General features: G+C 35.3%; 1 protein-coding gene and 1 pseudogene across 4 annotated transcripts in view; both read right to left on the bottom strand.

The window, feature by feature from the left end:
* Positions 1-19,145, bottom strand: part of JAM2 (junctional adhesion molecule 2) — an 86,432-nt gene that overhangs the window by 27,424 nt on the left and 39,863 nt on the right. For 3 of the 4 annotated variants that reach the window (XR_012487999.1, XM_074300574.1, XM_074300577.1), the window contains exons 3-4: positions 6,495-6,602; positions 1,630-1,782 (exon numbers count right to left, since the gene is read on the bottom strand). Coding sequence is in view for 3 of the 4 variants with exons in the window: in XM_074300574.1 (XP_074156675.1) it covers positions 1,630-1,782; positions 6,495-6,602 (261 nt within the window). In the remaining variant the exon portion in view is untranslated. The remainder of the gene's footprint in view (positions 1-1,629; positions 1,783-6,494; positions 6,603-19,145) is intronic. The other variant, XM_074300576.1, reaches the window with a different exon arrangement.
* On the bottom strand, positions 2,682-4,783 carry LOC141561240 (3-beta-hydroxysteroid-Delta(8),Delta(7)-isomerase pseudogene; annotated as a pseudogene).

Genomic DNA, 19,145 nt, shown 5'->3' with positions numbered 1-19,145 from the left:
TTGTCAGGGAAAAATATACAAATCTGTAATGCATTCTTTTGTTTTTCAAGGGCTCTTCCTCTATCTAATGGTTTTATACTCACACTTATATAGTGTTTTATATTTTGTAAACTGTAAAGAACCTTATAAGCACGAGTTACTATCGTTATTATTATCATCCAAACAAAAAGACCAAGTCTAAGCCAGAGTTGGTTCCAGTCCATTTAAAAAACTTCTTTGAAACTATGTTGATTAGCTCCATTGAGTTGAATCTTCAGGTCTCCTAGCTAGGGATTACAAACTAGATGATATGCCTTAGACTTAAAACCAACTTCAAAGTCAAAGAAAACTCTAGAGTTGACCAGACTTCCTGATGGAATTCTGGATAAGGATCCAGCTAGACCAGATGCTCGTCTGAGTTTGTTCATAATTTTTTAGTGTCTCAGGAAATTAGGTTTACGACTAAGAGATATAAGTCTGCATTGATAACAACTACAAAAATAACAATAACATTTACATAGTACTTTAAGGTGCAAAACTCTTTAAATATGACAACCCTATGAGGTATGTGCTATTCATTATTATTCTCATTTTAGAGATGTGAAAATTGAAACCAAGAGAAAGGTTAAATAACTTGCCTAGGAGAACACAGCTAGTAAGTACTAGAGGTGGGATTTATACTGGGGTCTAGACCTTCACTAAGAATTCCCTATAGTGATGAAATCACAGATCCTGTTAAAAACAAATAAGAGAGTCATATATTAGAGCACCAAAGAGCAATAGATATATCATTTAATCAAACATTATCATTTTAACTAGTGAAGAACCTGCCTTGATCAAGATCATATTTAAATAGTCTTACTAATTAAATGATAGAGAAAGGAAGAGAGGAACTCTGGAATATAATCTTTTCAGCTACTTCATAGTGATTCTCTTGGGATATCCTTCATTACTTTTGTCTTGTAATTGTGCCATGTTGTTGGAAGAGATGAGTTTATTTCATCCAAAGAGTAAAGGCCAAATTATGGAAAAAATACTGGACTGAATCAGAAAAAGCTGGCACAAATCCCAGTTTTGTCACAAACTCTGGTGTGATTTAGGACACATTATCTTTCTGGGCCTCTGACCAACTATTCATAGTCTTATATGCATCTATTTGGCTGTCCAATTAATGTTATCCCTTTTCAAAATGATGTATTTAAGGTCATAAAATATAATAAATAACATTACACAGGAAACCAATTAAATTGGAAAACAATTATCAAAATGTTAGAAAAATTCATAGTCTTATATGCATCTATTTGGCTGTCCAATTAATGTTATCCCTTTTCAAAATGATGTATTTAAGGTCATAAAATATAATAAATAACATTACACAGGAAACCAATTAAATTGGAAAACAATTATCAAAATGTTAGAAAAATACACATACACACAAGTTCATGGACCTTAGATTAAGAATTTTTGTGCCTAGTCTTAAAATTGATAGCTACTTCTTTATTGAATTTACCATTATTTCACCTTCTATAATATTTTACATAGGATTAAAAAAGTAAAGAGCCAATATCATTAAAAACATTTTTAAAGAAAATTCATATGAATACATTCATATATCAGATTATCATTAAATGAAAAAAATTAATTCTTTACCTAATACTTCCAAAGTAATGATATCTTCTTCAAGGTTTTGGCCTTGGTCAGATGGTACACTAACTTCACAGCGATACCGTCCAGCATCTTTTCTAGTCACATTTTTAATTCTGATGCTGAAATTGAGCATCTCAGCTCGATTCTTGAAGTCACCTTTAAACAAAAAGAAATATTAATCTCACAAAAGTAAAAGATACTTAAAATTAAATAATAAATATACTGTCATACTTTTAATTTCTATTAAGGTAGGGTAAAAAAGCTAAATACTTTTGATAAATCTTTTTTAAATTAAATTTTAATTTTTATTTCCAAATTCTTCTCTACTCTTCCCCCTCTTCTACCCATTGAGAAAACAAGAAAACAAAACACATAAAACATAAAACATATAGTTATATAAAGCAAATTCTTTCATTAAACATCTCTCCCCCACTCTGCACTCTGAATTTATCAGCTCTGTCAGAAGCTGGATAGTATATTTCATCATGCTTTTGGAACTGTGATTGACCATTATGTTAAAGAAGAGTTACAAAGTCTTTCTGTTTACTTTCTTTTCAATATTGTTATTGTATTAATCAGTCATTCTCCTGGTTCTGCTTAATTCACTTTGCATCAGTTCATACAAATCTTTCTGGGTTTTTCTGAAACCATTCCTTTTGCAATTTCTTATAGCACAATGGTATGCCATTACATTTATATACCATAACTTGCTTTTTAAAAGATGTATTTTATTTCATTGGATATTTGTGAATTACATGTACATTTTAAAAACTTTTTATTAAGGTTTTTTAATTTTCAAAACATATGAATAGATAACTTTTCAATAATAACTCTTGCAAAATCTTATATTTCAATTTTCCCTCCATTCTCTTCACCCCCTCCCCTATATGGCAAGTAATCCAAGATATGTTAAATATGGTAAAAATATATAACATTCATTTAAAATTTTTTAAAAAAATCTCCCTCCCTCCCAATTCTCCCCTGTTCCTTAGAAAGCAAGAAATATATCAATTATACATGTGAAGTTATGTAAAACACATTCCTATATTGTCATTTTGAAAAATAAAACACACAAAACCCCAAGAAAAATAATGTTTAAAAAATGCTCTAATCTGTATTCAGAGTTTAGGATAACATTTTTCATCATAGCTTCTTTGGATCTGTCTTGAATCAATCTTAATCATTGACAGCTAAGTCATACAATGTTCTCCCAATTCTGTTCACTTCATATGGCATCAGTTCACATAGGTCTTCCCAGGTTTTTCTAAAATCATTATACTCATCATTTCTCAATATTGCAAATTAAATTTTATTTGTTTTGGAGAGCTGGGAAAATACTATTATTTACCATTATTCCACTACTTCTACTATATTAACAATAAGTATATTATTCTTGTTTTTACAGATGATAAAACTTAGACTTAATAGTCTTTGAAATTTTTTTGGACCACTATTAATCTGAGTAGTCAAGTCTTTCACAGTTGATTATCATTATAACCTTACTGTTACTATGCATGATGATCCACTGTAAAATCTCTTCCTTGCATGCCTCCTTTTGTGAGAAAAGTCTGCTCCATTCCATCTCTCCCTTTCTTCTTCTCCCACTGTATACCTCTTTTTCAACCTACATTCTTTTTTTTCTTTTTGAGAAGTCCCAACATACTTGACACATCTGTGCCCTCTATGTAGATTCCTTCTAACTGCCCTAATAAAGATAATGTTCTCAAGTGTTACATGTATTATCTTCCCATTTAGGAATGCAAACAGTTGGTGTAAATGTAAACACTGGAATTATAATAAATCACTTATGATTGCTCTTTCATGTTTATCTCTTTGTACTTCAATTATGTCTTCTGTTTGAATGTCAATTTTTCTATTCAGCTCTGATCTTTTCATTAACAATGCTTATTTCATTAAATATCCATTTCCTCCCTTGAAGGATTATACAAAGTTTTGCTTGACTGGATTATTCTTGGTTGGTAGCTCTTAATATCATAATCCAAGTCCCCCATTGCTTGAATATGGAAGTTGCTACTCTTGTATGATCCTGACTGTGCTCCATGATATTTAAATTGTTTCTTTCTGGTTGCTTGCAACATTTTCTTTATGACCTGAGAGCTCTGTATTTGGCTATACTATTCCTAGAAGTTTTCATTTTGAGATTTCTTTCAGAAGTCAGATTCTTTTGATTTCTATTTTCTGCATCTAAAATATTAAGTCAATTTTCCTTTATAATTTCTTAAAATATGATACTTAAAATCTTTTTTAGTTCAATAATTCTTAAATTATCTCTCCTCAGTCTATTTTCAATGTCAGTTATTTTATTTTATTCCCCCCCCTTCAGTAGCCTTTATTAAAAATGTCAAGGGCAGATGCCTTATGAGGGTGGGAGGAAAATCAGGGTCTTGAACTCCCCACAAATCAGGACAAGAGAAAGGAGCTGCCTGAACAATATACTGCCACAAAAAATCCAACAGTGCTGGAGGGAAGGATGATTTAATATGAGAAAGTGTTTCCCCTCCCCCCTCTCTCACCCTCCATACCCCCTCCAATAGGAGATCTTCATTGGAGATGTTCACGCTGCCTTCTTGGGGCTTGAGGGCCAGCAGCACCATCTGCCAGCAACTGGGCATTTGCCAATCGGCACCAGGCATCCAGAAGAAGGGCAGAAGGCACAATAATCCACAAGGCATTCAGGAGGACAAAGCAGAACCAAAAATAGTGAGTGCCCAAGCTCCCTATGCTGAGCCATCTAGAGACTCAGTGAGAAAATAAAGGACATCACTGTACAGCTGACCCAAACAAGTAATAAGCTGGAGAAGGAAGTACTCTGGCCTCTGTCTCAGACAACCCCCATGCCCAGGTACTACTGTCTCCATACACACAGTGAAATTGTCTGCTATAATGCACTGGCTATCACCTTCCACAACAGAAGGCCTGATCTCTAGCAATGTCCTGATTGTAGATGCTGAACCAGCCTTCAATCACCATGGGTACAAAGGCACACATGGCAAGCCAACAGATTGACTGGACAACAACTATCTAGCCACCAGGAATGTCTCTGAGACAGAAAAGACCTTGGCCTATTATTGGGCATATGAGCACTGAGCTAGAGGTTTTGGGGTCAGCAAGGGTATACCATGTGAAGAGAATTCATTCATCTCAAGGGATAATAGAAGGAAAGCTCTTTGGCCAGGATCAAGGCTTCTCAGAGGCTCCCACTGTGGATCGACATGACATGGTCTTGAATTATTTCACATGTTTTTATAACCTTTTTTCCTTTTTTTTAAAGCTCTGCTTGCTTTAACTCTTCTAACACTTCTTGTTGGACTTATGGCCAAGTTTCATTTTTTTAGGCTTTGCTTCTAGATATTTTTGAGTTATTCTCTTCAATATTTGCATCTTGAGCTTCTCTGTAGTCATAATAGTTTAATTAAATAATTAAAATGAATTATGATGGGATGCTTTTTGTGTTGGCTCATTCTCCTAGCCCATTTTTTGGCTTTTGACTTTATATTACTATAGGCTTTGTGGGGAAGGCATGAGCTTCTGTTCTTATGTTCTTCTGCTCTTTTTACTACTCAAGCTGAAGTCCTATAGGTTTTCAAACTCCCAAATTGATTGTGACCTCATGTGAGATCTGTTCACTGTTCTACTCGTTTGAATTCTACAAATTCCTGACCAACTATTTTGTCTTCTAATAGACCCTGATTGGAAGTTTCAGTAGTGCACTATTGGACTCAGTTACTATTGTTTTTGTTTTTTTTTTTCAGAAAGTTTGAATTGCAGACTTCTCTTTGGTTTGAAACTTATGCCCTGATTATTTTACATGAGACAAAAGCCTAGAATTTAGTCACAAATCTATTCCTGGGATCAGAGCCATGCAGCTACATTTCCATGATCAGTAGGCAGCTTGGACCCACATTAATGACAACCTCTAGATATCCAACTTGGGGATTCTCTGGAGTGTCTTTCTGCTCTGGTGCTGGCTCGAGTATCTTTCAGTTACAGAGGTCTAAAATGCACCACATATGCTCTTGACCAGACTGTTCTCCCTTTCCTCAGACCTTTCTGTCTTGCTTCACTAAGCAGCCTTGAACTGCAATAAAGACTACTTATGACTTTTTCTTGTTTTTCCTGATCAGAATTCGGTCTATTCTACTTTGTAGATTGTTATAGAAAAGAGTTAGAGAAGAGCTAAGCTGCATTGCTTCCTCTTACTGCACCATCTTTCACTTTCATGAATCTATTGCTTTTTTTCCCCCTCCTGCCTTATTATATCATATGAGTTTCCCTAGGTTCTTAAAGACCTTTAAGATTTGTCCCCAAGTGAAAATTTGAAGTAACTTTGTCCTTGCTACACATGATCTTTGGAGATTTGGTTTGAAAGATGGGACAGCAGAATATATTATCTGTTTGGTTTTCCCTATCAATAATAACTAGCAATTTTATAGCTCAAGATTTGTAAAGCACTTTGCAAAAATTATTTCATTTTATCCTCATAGTAGATACTATTGTTATTCTCATTGTTGTATGTATTTATTTTAAGCTTTGGCATTATGACTAATGCAGCAGATTTCATGTACGACTAAGGAACAAAAGTGATATTGTTATTTTTGAAAGACAGTTTCCCTACTGAAAGATTAGGGATTCTACTGAAAAAGGGAGACAGGGATACAAATGATTCATTTTATTTCTACATATTATATATTTATGACCATTATCTTCAGAGCCTCATTGAAATTTTCCTCATATGCTTTGGAAAACTTATCTGTGCCCTTTTTTATTTGTCACCTGGAAGACTATGTACTATATACAGCATTTCATCATTTCCTTTCCCAATGACCCACAAGTCTATAATGTCTTACCTTGAAAAGCTTGCTGATAATAGACAAAGGAGACACTGGGTCCAAGTTTCTTCCATTCTAATCTTGAAGGAGATGTTTTCCTTTGGTACTTACAGGATAAAATTGCTTCTAGGAAAAGGAGATACAATCAGTATTTTCTTACCATCCCTTTAGTAGATTCCACCTTTCTTATTAATAGGCAAACACTCCCTCTGTACTTTGTATTCCTAATTTGCACTTGACTTCTTGGTTGGGTCCTTAGAGGGCAGTTGCTGCTTTAGATTTTATGGGCAATCACATACTCCAATCATTGAGTCCCCAGTGGGATGTTTCCTATTAACAAATAGACAAGGGAGAGGATTATGGGAAGATGGTAGAGTAAGTAACAAAATTCCAAGTTCTCCAAATTTCCTCCACAAAAAAGACAAAATCTCACCTTAGGGAGAATGTAGAGTGGCAAAAATGAACAAGAATTGGGCTGAACAGTGGTCCTGCTGGGACCACCAAAGAAAATTTGAAGAAAGATCTCAGGATGGAAGTTTGGACAGCCTGAGGGAAGTGTAAATACCTGCCTGCTTGCACTGCTTAAATAGCAAGTTGAGACCCCTGAGGTAGGAGGTAATTTTGTCTCAGCCACAGAAAGTCAGGCATCTGAGTAGAGGAAGATTGGAGGAACCTCTGTTAACAAGGGACACCAGACTAAACCATGATGTTGAGAGTAAAGGCTCTAAGTGAGAAGCACATGCTTGGTGAGTACCGAAGCAGTGGGGCTGTATCAGGAGAGGTGAGTTCTTGCTTTGGGGTTCAAGGCCACAAGGGAGAACTGAAGGTGATAGCCACTGGAGGATTTTCAGAGAAAGAACATTTCTAGCAGAGTGTGCAGGGAACTCTAGCTGTGGCTTAGAGAGGAAAAGGAATGCTGAGTTTGGGCCTAAGACAGCTCAAAAAAAAAAAAATCCAGTAAGAAGAACCAGATGTTAGAGGCACTATGCCCCACACCCCAGTGATAGAGGTGATTATAATCACTTATAATAATAATTATTATTATTGTAATCACTTATAATCACTTTTTTAAGCTACCAAACAAATAAATAAATAAACCCAAACAAAAAAGAGCAGACCAAGGAAAAAAAAACATAAGTATAAACAATTATTATGGGAATAGAGAAAACCAGGATTTGTCTTCAGAGGAGGATACTGAAGCTTAAAAAAACTCTCTTCAACTCCAAAAAGTAGTGTCAAATGCTCAGTTATCCAAAAATAATTAAAAAAACTCAAAAAAATATGTAAAAAATAAAATAGGAGAGATTGAAAAAATGTTTAAAAAGATAAGAACAATCCAAGAAAAACAAGATTATAAAAACAAAGTCAGCTAATTGAAACAGAAGATTCAGAATCCTAAAGAAGAAAACAATTCTTTGAAAATTAGAATTGGGTAAAGGGAAACCAATGAAGCTATAAGAGACCAAAAAAATAATAAAACAAAATATAAAGAATGAAAAAATTGGAGAGAATATGAAACATAAGAAAAACAACTGATTTGGAGAACAAATTAAGAAGAGAAAAAATAAGAATAATTGGACTATTTGAAAGCTTTGATGGAAAAAAATTCTAATACAATAATACAAAAAATAATTAAAGAAAATTATCCTAAAATATTAAAACAAGAGAGGAAAGTAGAAATTTTAGAAAAGACCCACTAATCGCCATTTAGAAGAGATAGTAAGAGTACAAGCTATAGGAATATTACAAGCAAATTCCTAAATTCCCAGGTCATGGAGAAAATATTATAAGCAAACAAGAAAAAAAATTTTCAAATATAGTGGTGCCACAATTAGATTACACAAGACCTATTAGTAGCTATTCTAAAAAATAGCAGATTTTGGAATACTATATATTGAAGAGTAAAAGAGTTGTGGTTGAAAATATCATACCAGCAAAATTAAGCATACTTGTGAAGAACACAAAAAGGACATTTAAAAAATTGCCAGACTTTTAGGATTTTGCTGCAAAAAGACCTGAACTTAAAAGAAAATTTGAAATGCAAGCTCTGAGAGAAATATAAGGTAAACATAAAGATTAATTACAAGGGACACAATAAGGACAAATTGTTCACTTTTTATTTGTGAACATGTAAACCATATATATCTGAAATTTTCATTAGTAATTGGGTAGTTCAAAAAGAAAAGATTATGATTGATTCTAGTATGATATGATTTTAAAAAGTAAAACCATGTAGGAAAAGGTAAAAAGAGCTATTATTTCACACAAATGAGATACGGCGAAGAAGAACTGATACAGAGGAATTAGAGGGTTGCTAATTCTGGAACCTTATCATAAGGAAAAGTCTTTTTAACATAAAGAAATGAGTATGAGGGAATAGGATAAGGGGGGACGATATAGAAGGTTGTGGAGATTAATGAGAATGGGATAGAGAACAATATGATATTTGTAAGGGTCATATAAATCTTCTAAATTCAGATAGAAACAAGAGGACAAGGGGAAAGAGGGAGAGAATAAGGAAGGGGGAACTATGTTAAATAATAGGAAAATAGAAATAAAGGAGAAGAATCAGGAGGGATAAGAACAGGGTGAGAAGGATCTTGAGAAATAGGAAAAAGGAAAACAAACAAATAATTGACAGCTTAGAATGAGATGAATTCAATCATAAAATAGAAATATTGTAGATTAAAAATTTGAACTAATTATGTTGTTTTCAGAAAATGTTATAAAATGAGAGATATACACAAATACTAAATGAAGATTAGAAGTAAAATTTATTATGTAAAAAAAGCAGGGATAGAAATCATGATCTCAGACAAATTTAAAGCTAAAATATATTTAGTCAAAAGAGAAAAATAGGGAAATTATACTATATATTATTTATTATATTATATTAATCAATATTGTTTTAGACTACTTAAAATAACTAGACAACAATAAAGTTGAAATATTGCTGTGGTGTAGGAAATGATGAATTTAGGAAAATATGGAAAGATTTAATTTTATGAAGGAAGATGCTATCTATTTGCAGACCACTAGAGGACAAGTAAAAATAAGCATAGTATGGTCATACATACATGCACATGAATGTTCATATATATATATATACACACACACAAACATATGATTATAGAGATCTATGTACATGTATGTAGATATGTATGTGTACATGTGCATATACACATATGTATATATATGTGTTTATGTATACCTACATATCTCCATGCTTATTTGTAGCCTTTGTGGGGTAGAAGAAAGAGGAAAAAATAAAAGTAAAAAGTGCACAGCAGATAACAAAAGAAAATCTACAAGGAAGCAAAGAAAAGATGGACAGCTCTGAGCACTTATTTTATAGGCTTTTTTGAAATGGAAATTTATTGATTTATATTTTGAATCCTCTCATATGCTACTGTGCATATGGCAATCCCCCCCCCCTTATTTTGAATTTAAGTTTAAAACAAATAAATTTAAAAACAAACAGACAAAAGAACTTCCAGCTAAGAACAGAGGTAGTCAACCCAACTTGCATGCATTTATTCCAGAAGAAAAAAACAAACAGGCCTAAAAATAGCATTAGGCTAAATCTTGAACAAAAAATACAATGGGAAACTCCAATGATGTTATCAACTCTAGAAGTCATTCAAAACCCACGGACAATAGAAAAATCAATCTGCCAGAAAAAAAAAAAAAATCTATGCAAACAAGACAGAAGCCTCCTGTCATAATGAGAGATATCTATAGCATTCAGTGCTTTGTGTTCAGAAGCAAAATAAGAGGGCTTCCACAAAAAAGTTCCAGAATGGTTGCAAAATCATAATGTGGCCCTTTGAAGTGAGTAGAAATAGCAGAGCCCAGTTTGATTATCATACACATAGGAAAACTTTAGGACCTGGGGCTCTGAGATACCTTGCAATTTATCCTGAACCAGTATGCTAAACCACAAAAATTTAGGGAAATCTAAATTTAACAGCACTCAAACCAAAGTGTAGAGATAGAGGTAAGCAGGGGAGCCCAGATGACTTAAGGGATCAAAAAGGCCTGAATGTATGAGAGGAAATGCTGATCATGGCACTAGCACAAAACCCCAATATAAGAACTAAGATTAAAGATATAAATAGATACAGAAGAGAGATGGAAATACTAAAAAGTCTAATCTAGAAGAAGATAATATCTCTAGAACTAAAAGGAAAGACTCCAAGCAAAATATGGATTTTCCATAAGATTACATCAATATTTAGAAGAAATTAAGAGGATTTTTTTTTTTTAATGAAATAAAAGCTCTGGAGGAAAGAACTGGAAAAGAATTGTTTAAAATAGAAATTAGTACAATTTATCCAAGTAATAAACTCCTTAAAATTTTATAATAGACCAAACAGAAATCAATGGCCCCATAAGAAATATTAAAACAAATTTAAAATAATAAAAAAGAATAAAATATATCTTTTTTTTTTTTTTTTTTTTTTTAAATCAGTTAACTTGAAAATAAGCTCAAGGACAGATTGCTTAGGAATTATTGGACTCCAGGTCACATGAACAGAAAGATGACATGTTTTCTCCAATCCCCATAATCTCTCAAAATTCTCCAAAGCAGAAAATATGCACCAAACTTAAAGCAAGTTCAGTAATCTCCAAAGTCTCGAACATTCAGAATCCAAAAAAGGTTGAACACTTCTCCCTAACTCAAACTAAAAAAACAAGCCCCCCCAAAAAACTTGATGACCTATCCAGCAAATTTGAGCTTAACCATAAAGGAAAAATATAAACCTTCAAAAAATAATAATAATCTCCATGAACTAAGTGAAATATATTGTATACAAAATATGCATGATTAGCTGTAAATGATCTTGTTAATCTCAGTAATACAATCATCCACACCTATTCTGAAGGACTTATGAGGAAAAATCCTATCCATACCTAGAAAAGGAACTGATCAAGTCTGAATATAGATTGAAACATTCTCTAAAAAAAAATTTCAAACAAAATCATAATAATAAAATTTGAAACGTTTTTAGAAAGAAAACCAGAGCTCAACTATTTGCCTCTTGATCTTCCCAAACAAGACAAATGCAAGATGAGTGAATAAAGTACAGCAAGGACAATATCAGTAAGAATGACACAATGGGGGGGCAGCTAGGTGGTGCAGTGGATAGAGCACCAGCCTTGAATTCAGGAGGATCCGAGTTCAAATCTGGTCTCAGACACTTAACACTTCCTAGCTGTGTGACCCTGGGCAAGTCACTTAACCCCAGTCTCAGGGAAAAAAAAAAAAAAAAAAAAAGAATGACGCTAGAAAGTTTTTTTTCCAAATGTGCACAATGAAAGAGGGAAGATATCTGGTAGAATTAACAGTGACATCAGGTGTTATAGATAGAACACCTCGTGAATACTGGCCTATAGATAGATCAATGCTTTTTTTGGGGGGAGGGATAGGAATACAATATGGGAAAATATATAACTGGGAGAGGGAAGCACAAGGGTAGAGAGAAGTGAGTTAAATCTTGTCAGAGTCAAATTGGGAGAATTGAATAAAGGTTTAATTTCCACAGAGTTACAAAACTTAAATTAGAGAAATGAAACTGAAATCTAAGAAAGGAAACCTAAAGTTTCCTAATCTAAAGTTAAAAAACCTACATTTTTGTATATAAAACTTACAGAGGGAAGCCATAAGTGAGAATAAGAAACATGCTGTGAGATACAATCAGGAGTGGGGACTTGCACTCATATGGGGGAACTAGGTGTTTTGGATAGGCTGTAACCTCTGTAATACCCAGGCAATGAAGAATCAGGGAAGATACTTACAAGGCATGTTTCATTGATTTTATGTATTAACATCTAGCTACCCCTCATTCTTCATTATCAAAGAGAACCAATTACATCATGAGGCTGATGTCCTTTCTTGCATGTGTATTTGATATAAATGAAGTAGAGCTACACAGTCCTTGGTCTCACTCTCTCTTCCAGAGTCATCTTAAGTGGCCAGGCAAAGGTCATAACTACTGGTAATGGCTGGGGATGCAGTGTTTGTTATTTGGCCTTTCTAAATTAAGGTCTTTCCCAGGTTTTAGTTTATCAGAACCTATTGACTAAAGGCTAGGTAAGAGTTGAGACAAAAGGTGAATCAATTTAGTATCACAAAGATATCAGTCAGGGCGGGGAAGACTCTTGGGGCTTCTGGTAAGAACAGAAAACAATTCCTATTTACACTCATTCTAGGCCACCAAAACTTAAACAATATGAAACATAGCATCTTGAGTTGGGGCTTTTACTGGCAATTCAAAGAAAGTCAGAATGATTTGGGTTTAAAGGCTTAATCAAGTAGCTTTATTTAAAACACAATGAACTTTTAAAAAGCCTCTTTCCATAGCAATATTAAAAAAAAAAAACAAAAATGAAAACAGCCAGATAAAAAGTAAATTGTCCCAGATTTTGGAAAAAACATGGATTAAGAGAGCTAGTTATTGAAGGCACATTAGTACCATACATAGTATGATGCCTGTAGCATTTGGTGCTTGAAAAGTTTACTTGTCCTATGATGGCAATTTAAACCCCTGGGGGCAAATGGAATCCAGAGTAGTGGGAAAGCATAGATACAGACTTGGAGATGGATTCAAATCTGAAAATTCTTTTGAGTCACCTTGTGACACTGGTCTGTGATCCCCCAACCTTTTGGAGTCCCCCTTATCAACCTCAACATTTGGTGGCCTGTACAGGGAGAGCCCTGGCTTTATTCCCTCCTTGTTGAGGTAAGCCCCCATTTTTTTTTTTCTCCCATAATTCTATAGCTAGGACACTCTAAGCTGCTGGGAGAAGGCTTATCTGAGTCATTGTGAGTTCCATGGTTAGCATAATTTTCCTTGAGTGGGGATGCCCAGATCGGGGATACCCAGACTAAGAAATTCTTGAAATTTTCGGAAAAGTTCCTAGGGAACTTTTGCCACCCTTTCACTGTCTCTGGGATGCCAGAGAAGATGAAATGCTATAGGATAGCTTTTGACAAAATTTTATGGCTTTTGGCAAAGATAGAATAGTCCTCTTTCATGTCATTTTGTCTGTGTCTGCATCTCTGTGCAGAATTTTAGTGTCATGTTTGTTCTGTTGATGGGGGTTGAGGTCCCTTTAAGATTTCCTTTCTGATTTCCCAACCCCCATGGCTGACCTTTGATTCACAAATCCTGGTCAAAAAGCACCCTTTTGAATATCCAGGCCCAGCCCCCACTAGATCTGAGCTGGCTTGGGTTTTTTAGCCCCCACTATGTGCTCAGATTTCCCCACAAACAATTTCTTCCTTATCTGAAAAGCCCGCCAAGAACTGGCACCTCACACAAGTCCCTTTTAGGTATAAAAGAGCCAAGCTGGAGCCCTCTCTTGGCAGGAGCCCTTCCTCCCAAAACATGGTATCCTTCTGGCCATGTAAGGGTTCCTGCCTTCCCAGAGACCACCTTTGGTCCTGGCATCTTTCTATCTTCAACTTTACTTCCAAATTCCTACAATAAACCTTTTTTTTTTTTTTTTTTTTTTTTTTTTTTAAATCAATCTAGGTTTTCGGGCCTGTAAATTCATTTACAGGGGACTCTTGTGCAGCCACTAGAACTCATTTAACTTTGTATCCTTGCGCCAAATCCAAGGGGATTGCAGGAGAGCTCTATTTGACTCTCTGTATCCCGAACTTGCCACTAGACCTCAATTAACCCTAATTTCATTCTCATCACTATCTTATCCAAGGTCCCCTTCTGCTCCTTAGAAAGCACCCCAGAAGGTATTAAGGAACCCTCTCCACTCCACTCCCCAGAGTGGTCCTGTGTGTATCTCTGTTGTAGGGATTCCTTATAAGATCAATAAACAGGGAAAGTCAAATTCTGTAAAGTCAAAAAACTGTAGAAACAGGGGAAGCAGCAAAACTATGGGGACCCCACACAACCTTGCCCAAACACCTCCCCAACCTAGTTTTGAGGGAGTGGGAGTAAGGCCCAATGGTCAGCATTCCTTGAGCCCTGGCACCTGATACTATGATTAAAGAGAGATCCTAGCACCAGTCACCCCAGCTTTCAGCAGGTTCTGTCCAGGAACTGCCTGGAAAGAATTCAGGTATGCCTAGTACCACTCAGTGTGACAGTGTGAGGTGAGAAAGCCAGTCAGACCACCATTTTCTGTTTCAATTATGGATATGTATTAGCTATATAATTTATGTCAAATTATTTTATCTCTGTCCAGTTTTATGATTTATAAAAAGAAATAATTGTTGTGAAGATCACATGATTACAAAGTGCTCAGCATAAAGCATGCTATATGAATATTAACTATTTTATTGACGACAATTGCTTCATATTTGATAACTTTATGGGTTTTTTAGATGTGACCAACTTTGTGCCCAAGTAAATCCTGAAAGGGCTGTTGAACCACCCTATCCTGCAGCCTATCTGGAGAAAGGGTTGGGGAGAACTGGCAGATAGATTTTACACATGTACCCCCTCTCAGGAGGCTTCAGACTTGGTTTTTGTTGACACCTTTACTAATTGGTTAGAAGCCTTTCCTTGTAAAACTGAGAAGGCTCAGGAGATAACAGAGTGTTTGCTAAAAGAGATCATACCTCACTTTGGCCTGCCTAGCTCCTTGCAGAGCCACAGTGGCCCAGCTTCTCAAATAACTCAGAAGGTGGCTGAAGCACTCATGATAGCTTACCATCTCCATCCTGCCTGGCAGCCTCAGTCTTCTGGGAAGGTGGAGAAAATGAATCACACCCTCAAGGGAATCCTTACTAAACTGTCTAGAGACTGGAGAGAATTGGGTGCAAACTTGAAGGCTTTCCCAGCTGGATTCACGTTTCTAGAATTAAAAGTGCTCCTGTTATTTCTTCTCCCTCAGACATTCCTGAATATTCCTGTGAACCCATAGAGGACCTGAAACTACTCTTCTGCAGGATTCCTGGAAACACTGGAAACATACTGGATAGAGAAGGGTGAAATTGCCTGTGTCCTTCTCTCCCTCACTCTAACTTTCCTTCTTTCTTGTTATTTCCCACTTTTTCCAGGTGTACCTTTAGCAACACTCCAAGAATGAGAGCTTTCTTCTTAGCTCTTTCTCTTCAGCTCTTTTGGTCACTCTGTGTGTCCCGCCAGTAGGGAGATAACTCCTTAGTCTTTAGTCAGGCTAAGGAGCTCTATAGGCAGTGGGGCATCCAGGATTGTTGGGTGGACCCTCCATATCCTCAAGGCAGCCCACAGATGCGACGTGATGCATTATGTGCAAAGGCCTCATTCCCAAATGTCCCCATCCCCACCCTGGATACCACCCCATTTGTACTAGTTACCTCCAGGAGAATAACTTTAACCTGACTATCCCCTGTTTTCTTGTCAGAAAGTATATCTTACCAACATAATAATTGTAGGATATCCAGTCCAAGATTATTCTGGCAAACTCACTCATAATGCTTCTATACCACCTTCCTTGAAGTTTCTTCATAACCTCCTGAGAACTAACATTCCTATTGGTAGATTTGCTTCCTCCAGACTCCAAGCTATGAACTTCCATCTATTTGTTCACCTATTAGCTGAATACCATAGGCTAACTGATTCTGGCATTCAGCACCCCTCTGAATGCTGCTGCCGCCATCTTTAAGTCGCATACCTCCCCCTCCTCAGTCTGGACCCCACTAGGCAGGGACAACTCTACACCCCTTATCAGCATGAAGCAGTTCCATAAGAGGAGATCTCCTTCCCTTTGTCCGAAATGAATTTGGGATGACATAGAAAGTAACAACAATCAATATTGGAGGGGTTGTGGAAAGATAGATGTACTAATACATTGTTTATGGAGTTGTGAAATGGTACAGCTAATCTGAAAAACAATTTGAAATTGTGCAAATAAAGTGATTAAAATGTCTATATCTTTTTAACCAGAGACTTCATTATTGAGCTCATGTCCCAAGGAAGCATTGATAAGAGAAAAAAAACATTTATAGCAGCACTTTTTATGATAGCTAAGTATCACAAAGTAGATGCTCATCAACTGGGGAATAGCTAAACAAACTGTGGTACATGAACATATAGTATAGAAATATTACTGTGTTGTAAGAAATGACATATGCACTGAATACAGAGAAGCATGCGAATACTTATATGAAATGATATAAAGTAAGCAGACCCAAGAAAATGATATACACAGTAACCATGACAATGCAAATGGGCAGAACAATACCCCCAAAAAATCAAAAAGGAAGAAAGTTATAAAGATCAAGTGGGACTCAAATAAAAAGATATGAGAAGACAATCCCAGTATTCTACACCCTTCTGTAAGTGGAAGTTTCACTTTTGTTTACACATTGCAAAAAAAAAAAAAAAAAATAGTAAACCAAATTAAAAGTCTGAATGGATAGAAAAACTATGAAATATCTAATAGGAAAAACAACTAACCTGGAAAACTGATGGAGGAGAGTTACTTTAAGAATTGCTGAATTGTCTAAAAGCCATCAACAAAAAAAAAAGAGTTTAATTTCAAAAAAACTATAAAACTGTCCAGATATCTTAGAACTGGAAGGTCAAGTAAAAATTGAAAAAAATCTACTGTTCCTAGCTATGTGACCCTGGGCAAGTCCCAAATGCCTCAGAAAAAAAAAATCCACTGGTCATCTGTGAAAAATCATAAAGGATTAAATGATATTAAATTATAAACAGTTTTATATAGGAAGATGATACATGTAGCTCCTTAGAACTTTAATGTGTTCAGGAATGGCAATCAATCATTAAACTTTGAAGTGTCTATTATGTGTCAGGTAAGCTCCACTAAGCTCTGGAAATTCAAAAAGAGGCAAAAGACAATCCTTGCCCTCAAAGACATCACAATTTAATGGAAGAGACAGAAAATAAATATATTCAAACAAACCATTATAGGAAAAAATTAATAGAATGAAGGCACTAGAATTAAGAAGGATTGAGAAATGCTTCCTATTTTTATTTTGATGGACTTTAGTTGGGATTTAAAGGAAATATGATTACTTTTTATTAAGCCAGTATTTTTATTATTCCATTAGGTAGAGATGAAGAGGGATGCATTACAGCTATAGGGGACAGCTAGAGAAAATGTTTGAAAATAAGAACTGGAGTGTCTTTTCATGGAACAAGTCAAGAGACTAGTGTCACTGGGTTGATGAGAAAATAGAAAATAGAAAAGTGGAAGGTAATGATGCTCTTTACAGTAATATGGACAGTCAGGGAAGAAGATTTTAGGGGAAAAAAAGAATGAGTTCTGTTTGAACATACTGTGTTTAAAATATTTACTGTAATCCAGTTCCAGATATCCATGATATCCAGACATGTGAAACTGGAGGTCAGGTAAGAATTTGAGAATCTTTAGCACTGAGATGGTACTTAAATCTATAGAATCTAATTAAATCACCAAATAAAGTAGTAAGCAGGGAGAAGAGAAAAGGACCCTGGACATAATCTTGTGGGACACCTACAAATAGAAGCTGTGATTTGAATGAGGATTCAAGAAAGAACACAAAGAAGGAGCAGTCTACTAGGAGAAGAATCAGGAAGCCATGTTCTGAAAACCCAGAGAGAAGAGAATATCAAAAAGGAAAGGGTAGTCTATAGTGTCAAGGGCTTTAGAAAGATCAAGGAGAATAAAGATAGAAAAAAGGCCAATGGAATAGGTAACTAAGAGATTATTGACAACTTTGGTGAGAGGAGTTTTGGTGGAATGATAAAATCAGAAGCCAGATTGTAAGGGGTTAAGAAGAGAGTGAAGGAGATGAAGGGATATTAATTGTAGATAGTCTTTTCAAGAGGGTTAGTCACCAAGGGCAGAAGAGATACAGAATCACAATTATCAAACATAAAAATATAACATTTTTTAATCTTTTTTTTTGTAGACATTACTGAATGAAAATATGTAATATAATAGGGATGACAGAGAAATCTCAAACCCCTCTGGGAGAGGCCCCACCCTCCTGTTCATTGGGAAAACTCCCAGATGAGTAATCTCATTTAATTCTATTGGAGATCTTGGCTTGGGGCATAATCAGTATCCTCTAGTGAGTTGAAAATTAGTCCTCAAATTCGTCTGGAGATCGGCCCCTACCTTGGGGCCAAAAAAATCCAATATATCAAACACTGAGTGCCCAGACCTTTTGCAAAATAATCCTAACAGGATTTTGCCTGCTAAGAAAGATGTCTTCTTAGTGTAAGAAACCCACTTTTGCCTCAAACTTCACCATTAGGATTTTGCCAATTCTTTCACTAAGAATCTGTGACATCGACCAGGGGATCTTGCAACCCTCATTTCTCACACCTCAACAATCTCAAAAGAATGGAATGGATAGGGAATAAGAAAGGATGGGAATGAGAAAAGAAGAATGGGGAAACATTTCACAGAAGTGGGATGCACAAAGAAGATTTTATACATGAAGGCAATATTGGGAGGTAAATGAATCTCATTCTCATTTTAACTGGTTAAAGGAGGAAAGAAAACACATTTTTCTAAGTTAAGTGCATAAATACATCTTACCCAGCATTCAAATACGAAGGAAATGGTTGAAAGGTAAAAAATGAAAAAAAGGGAGAATAGAAAAAGGGAAGGGGGAAAACTGTAGATTTGTAAGGAAATAATATGGAAAGAAATACAATTAGCAATCACAACTATCAATGTGGAACTCATCCATTAAGTGGAAGA

This window comes from Sminthopsis crassicaudata, chromosome 3 (genome assembly GCF_048593235.1).
Source record: "Sminthopsis crassicaudata isolate SCR6 chromosome 3, ASM4859323v1, whole genome shotgun sequence".
NCBI lineage: Eukaryota > Metazoa > Chordata > Mammalia > Dasyuromorphia > Dasyuridae > Sminthopsis > Sminthopsis crassicaudata.
This window is presented reverse-complemented; position numbering and strand designations above follow the sequence as displayed.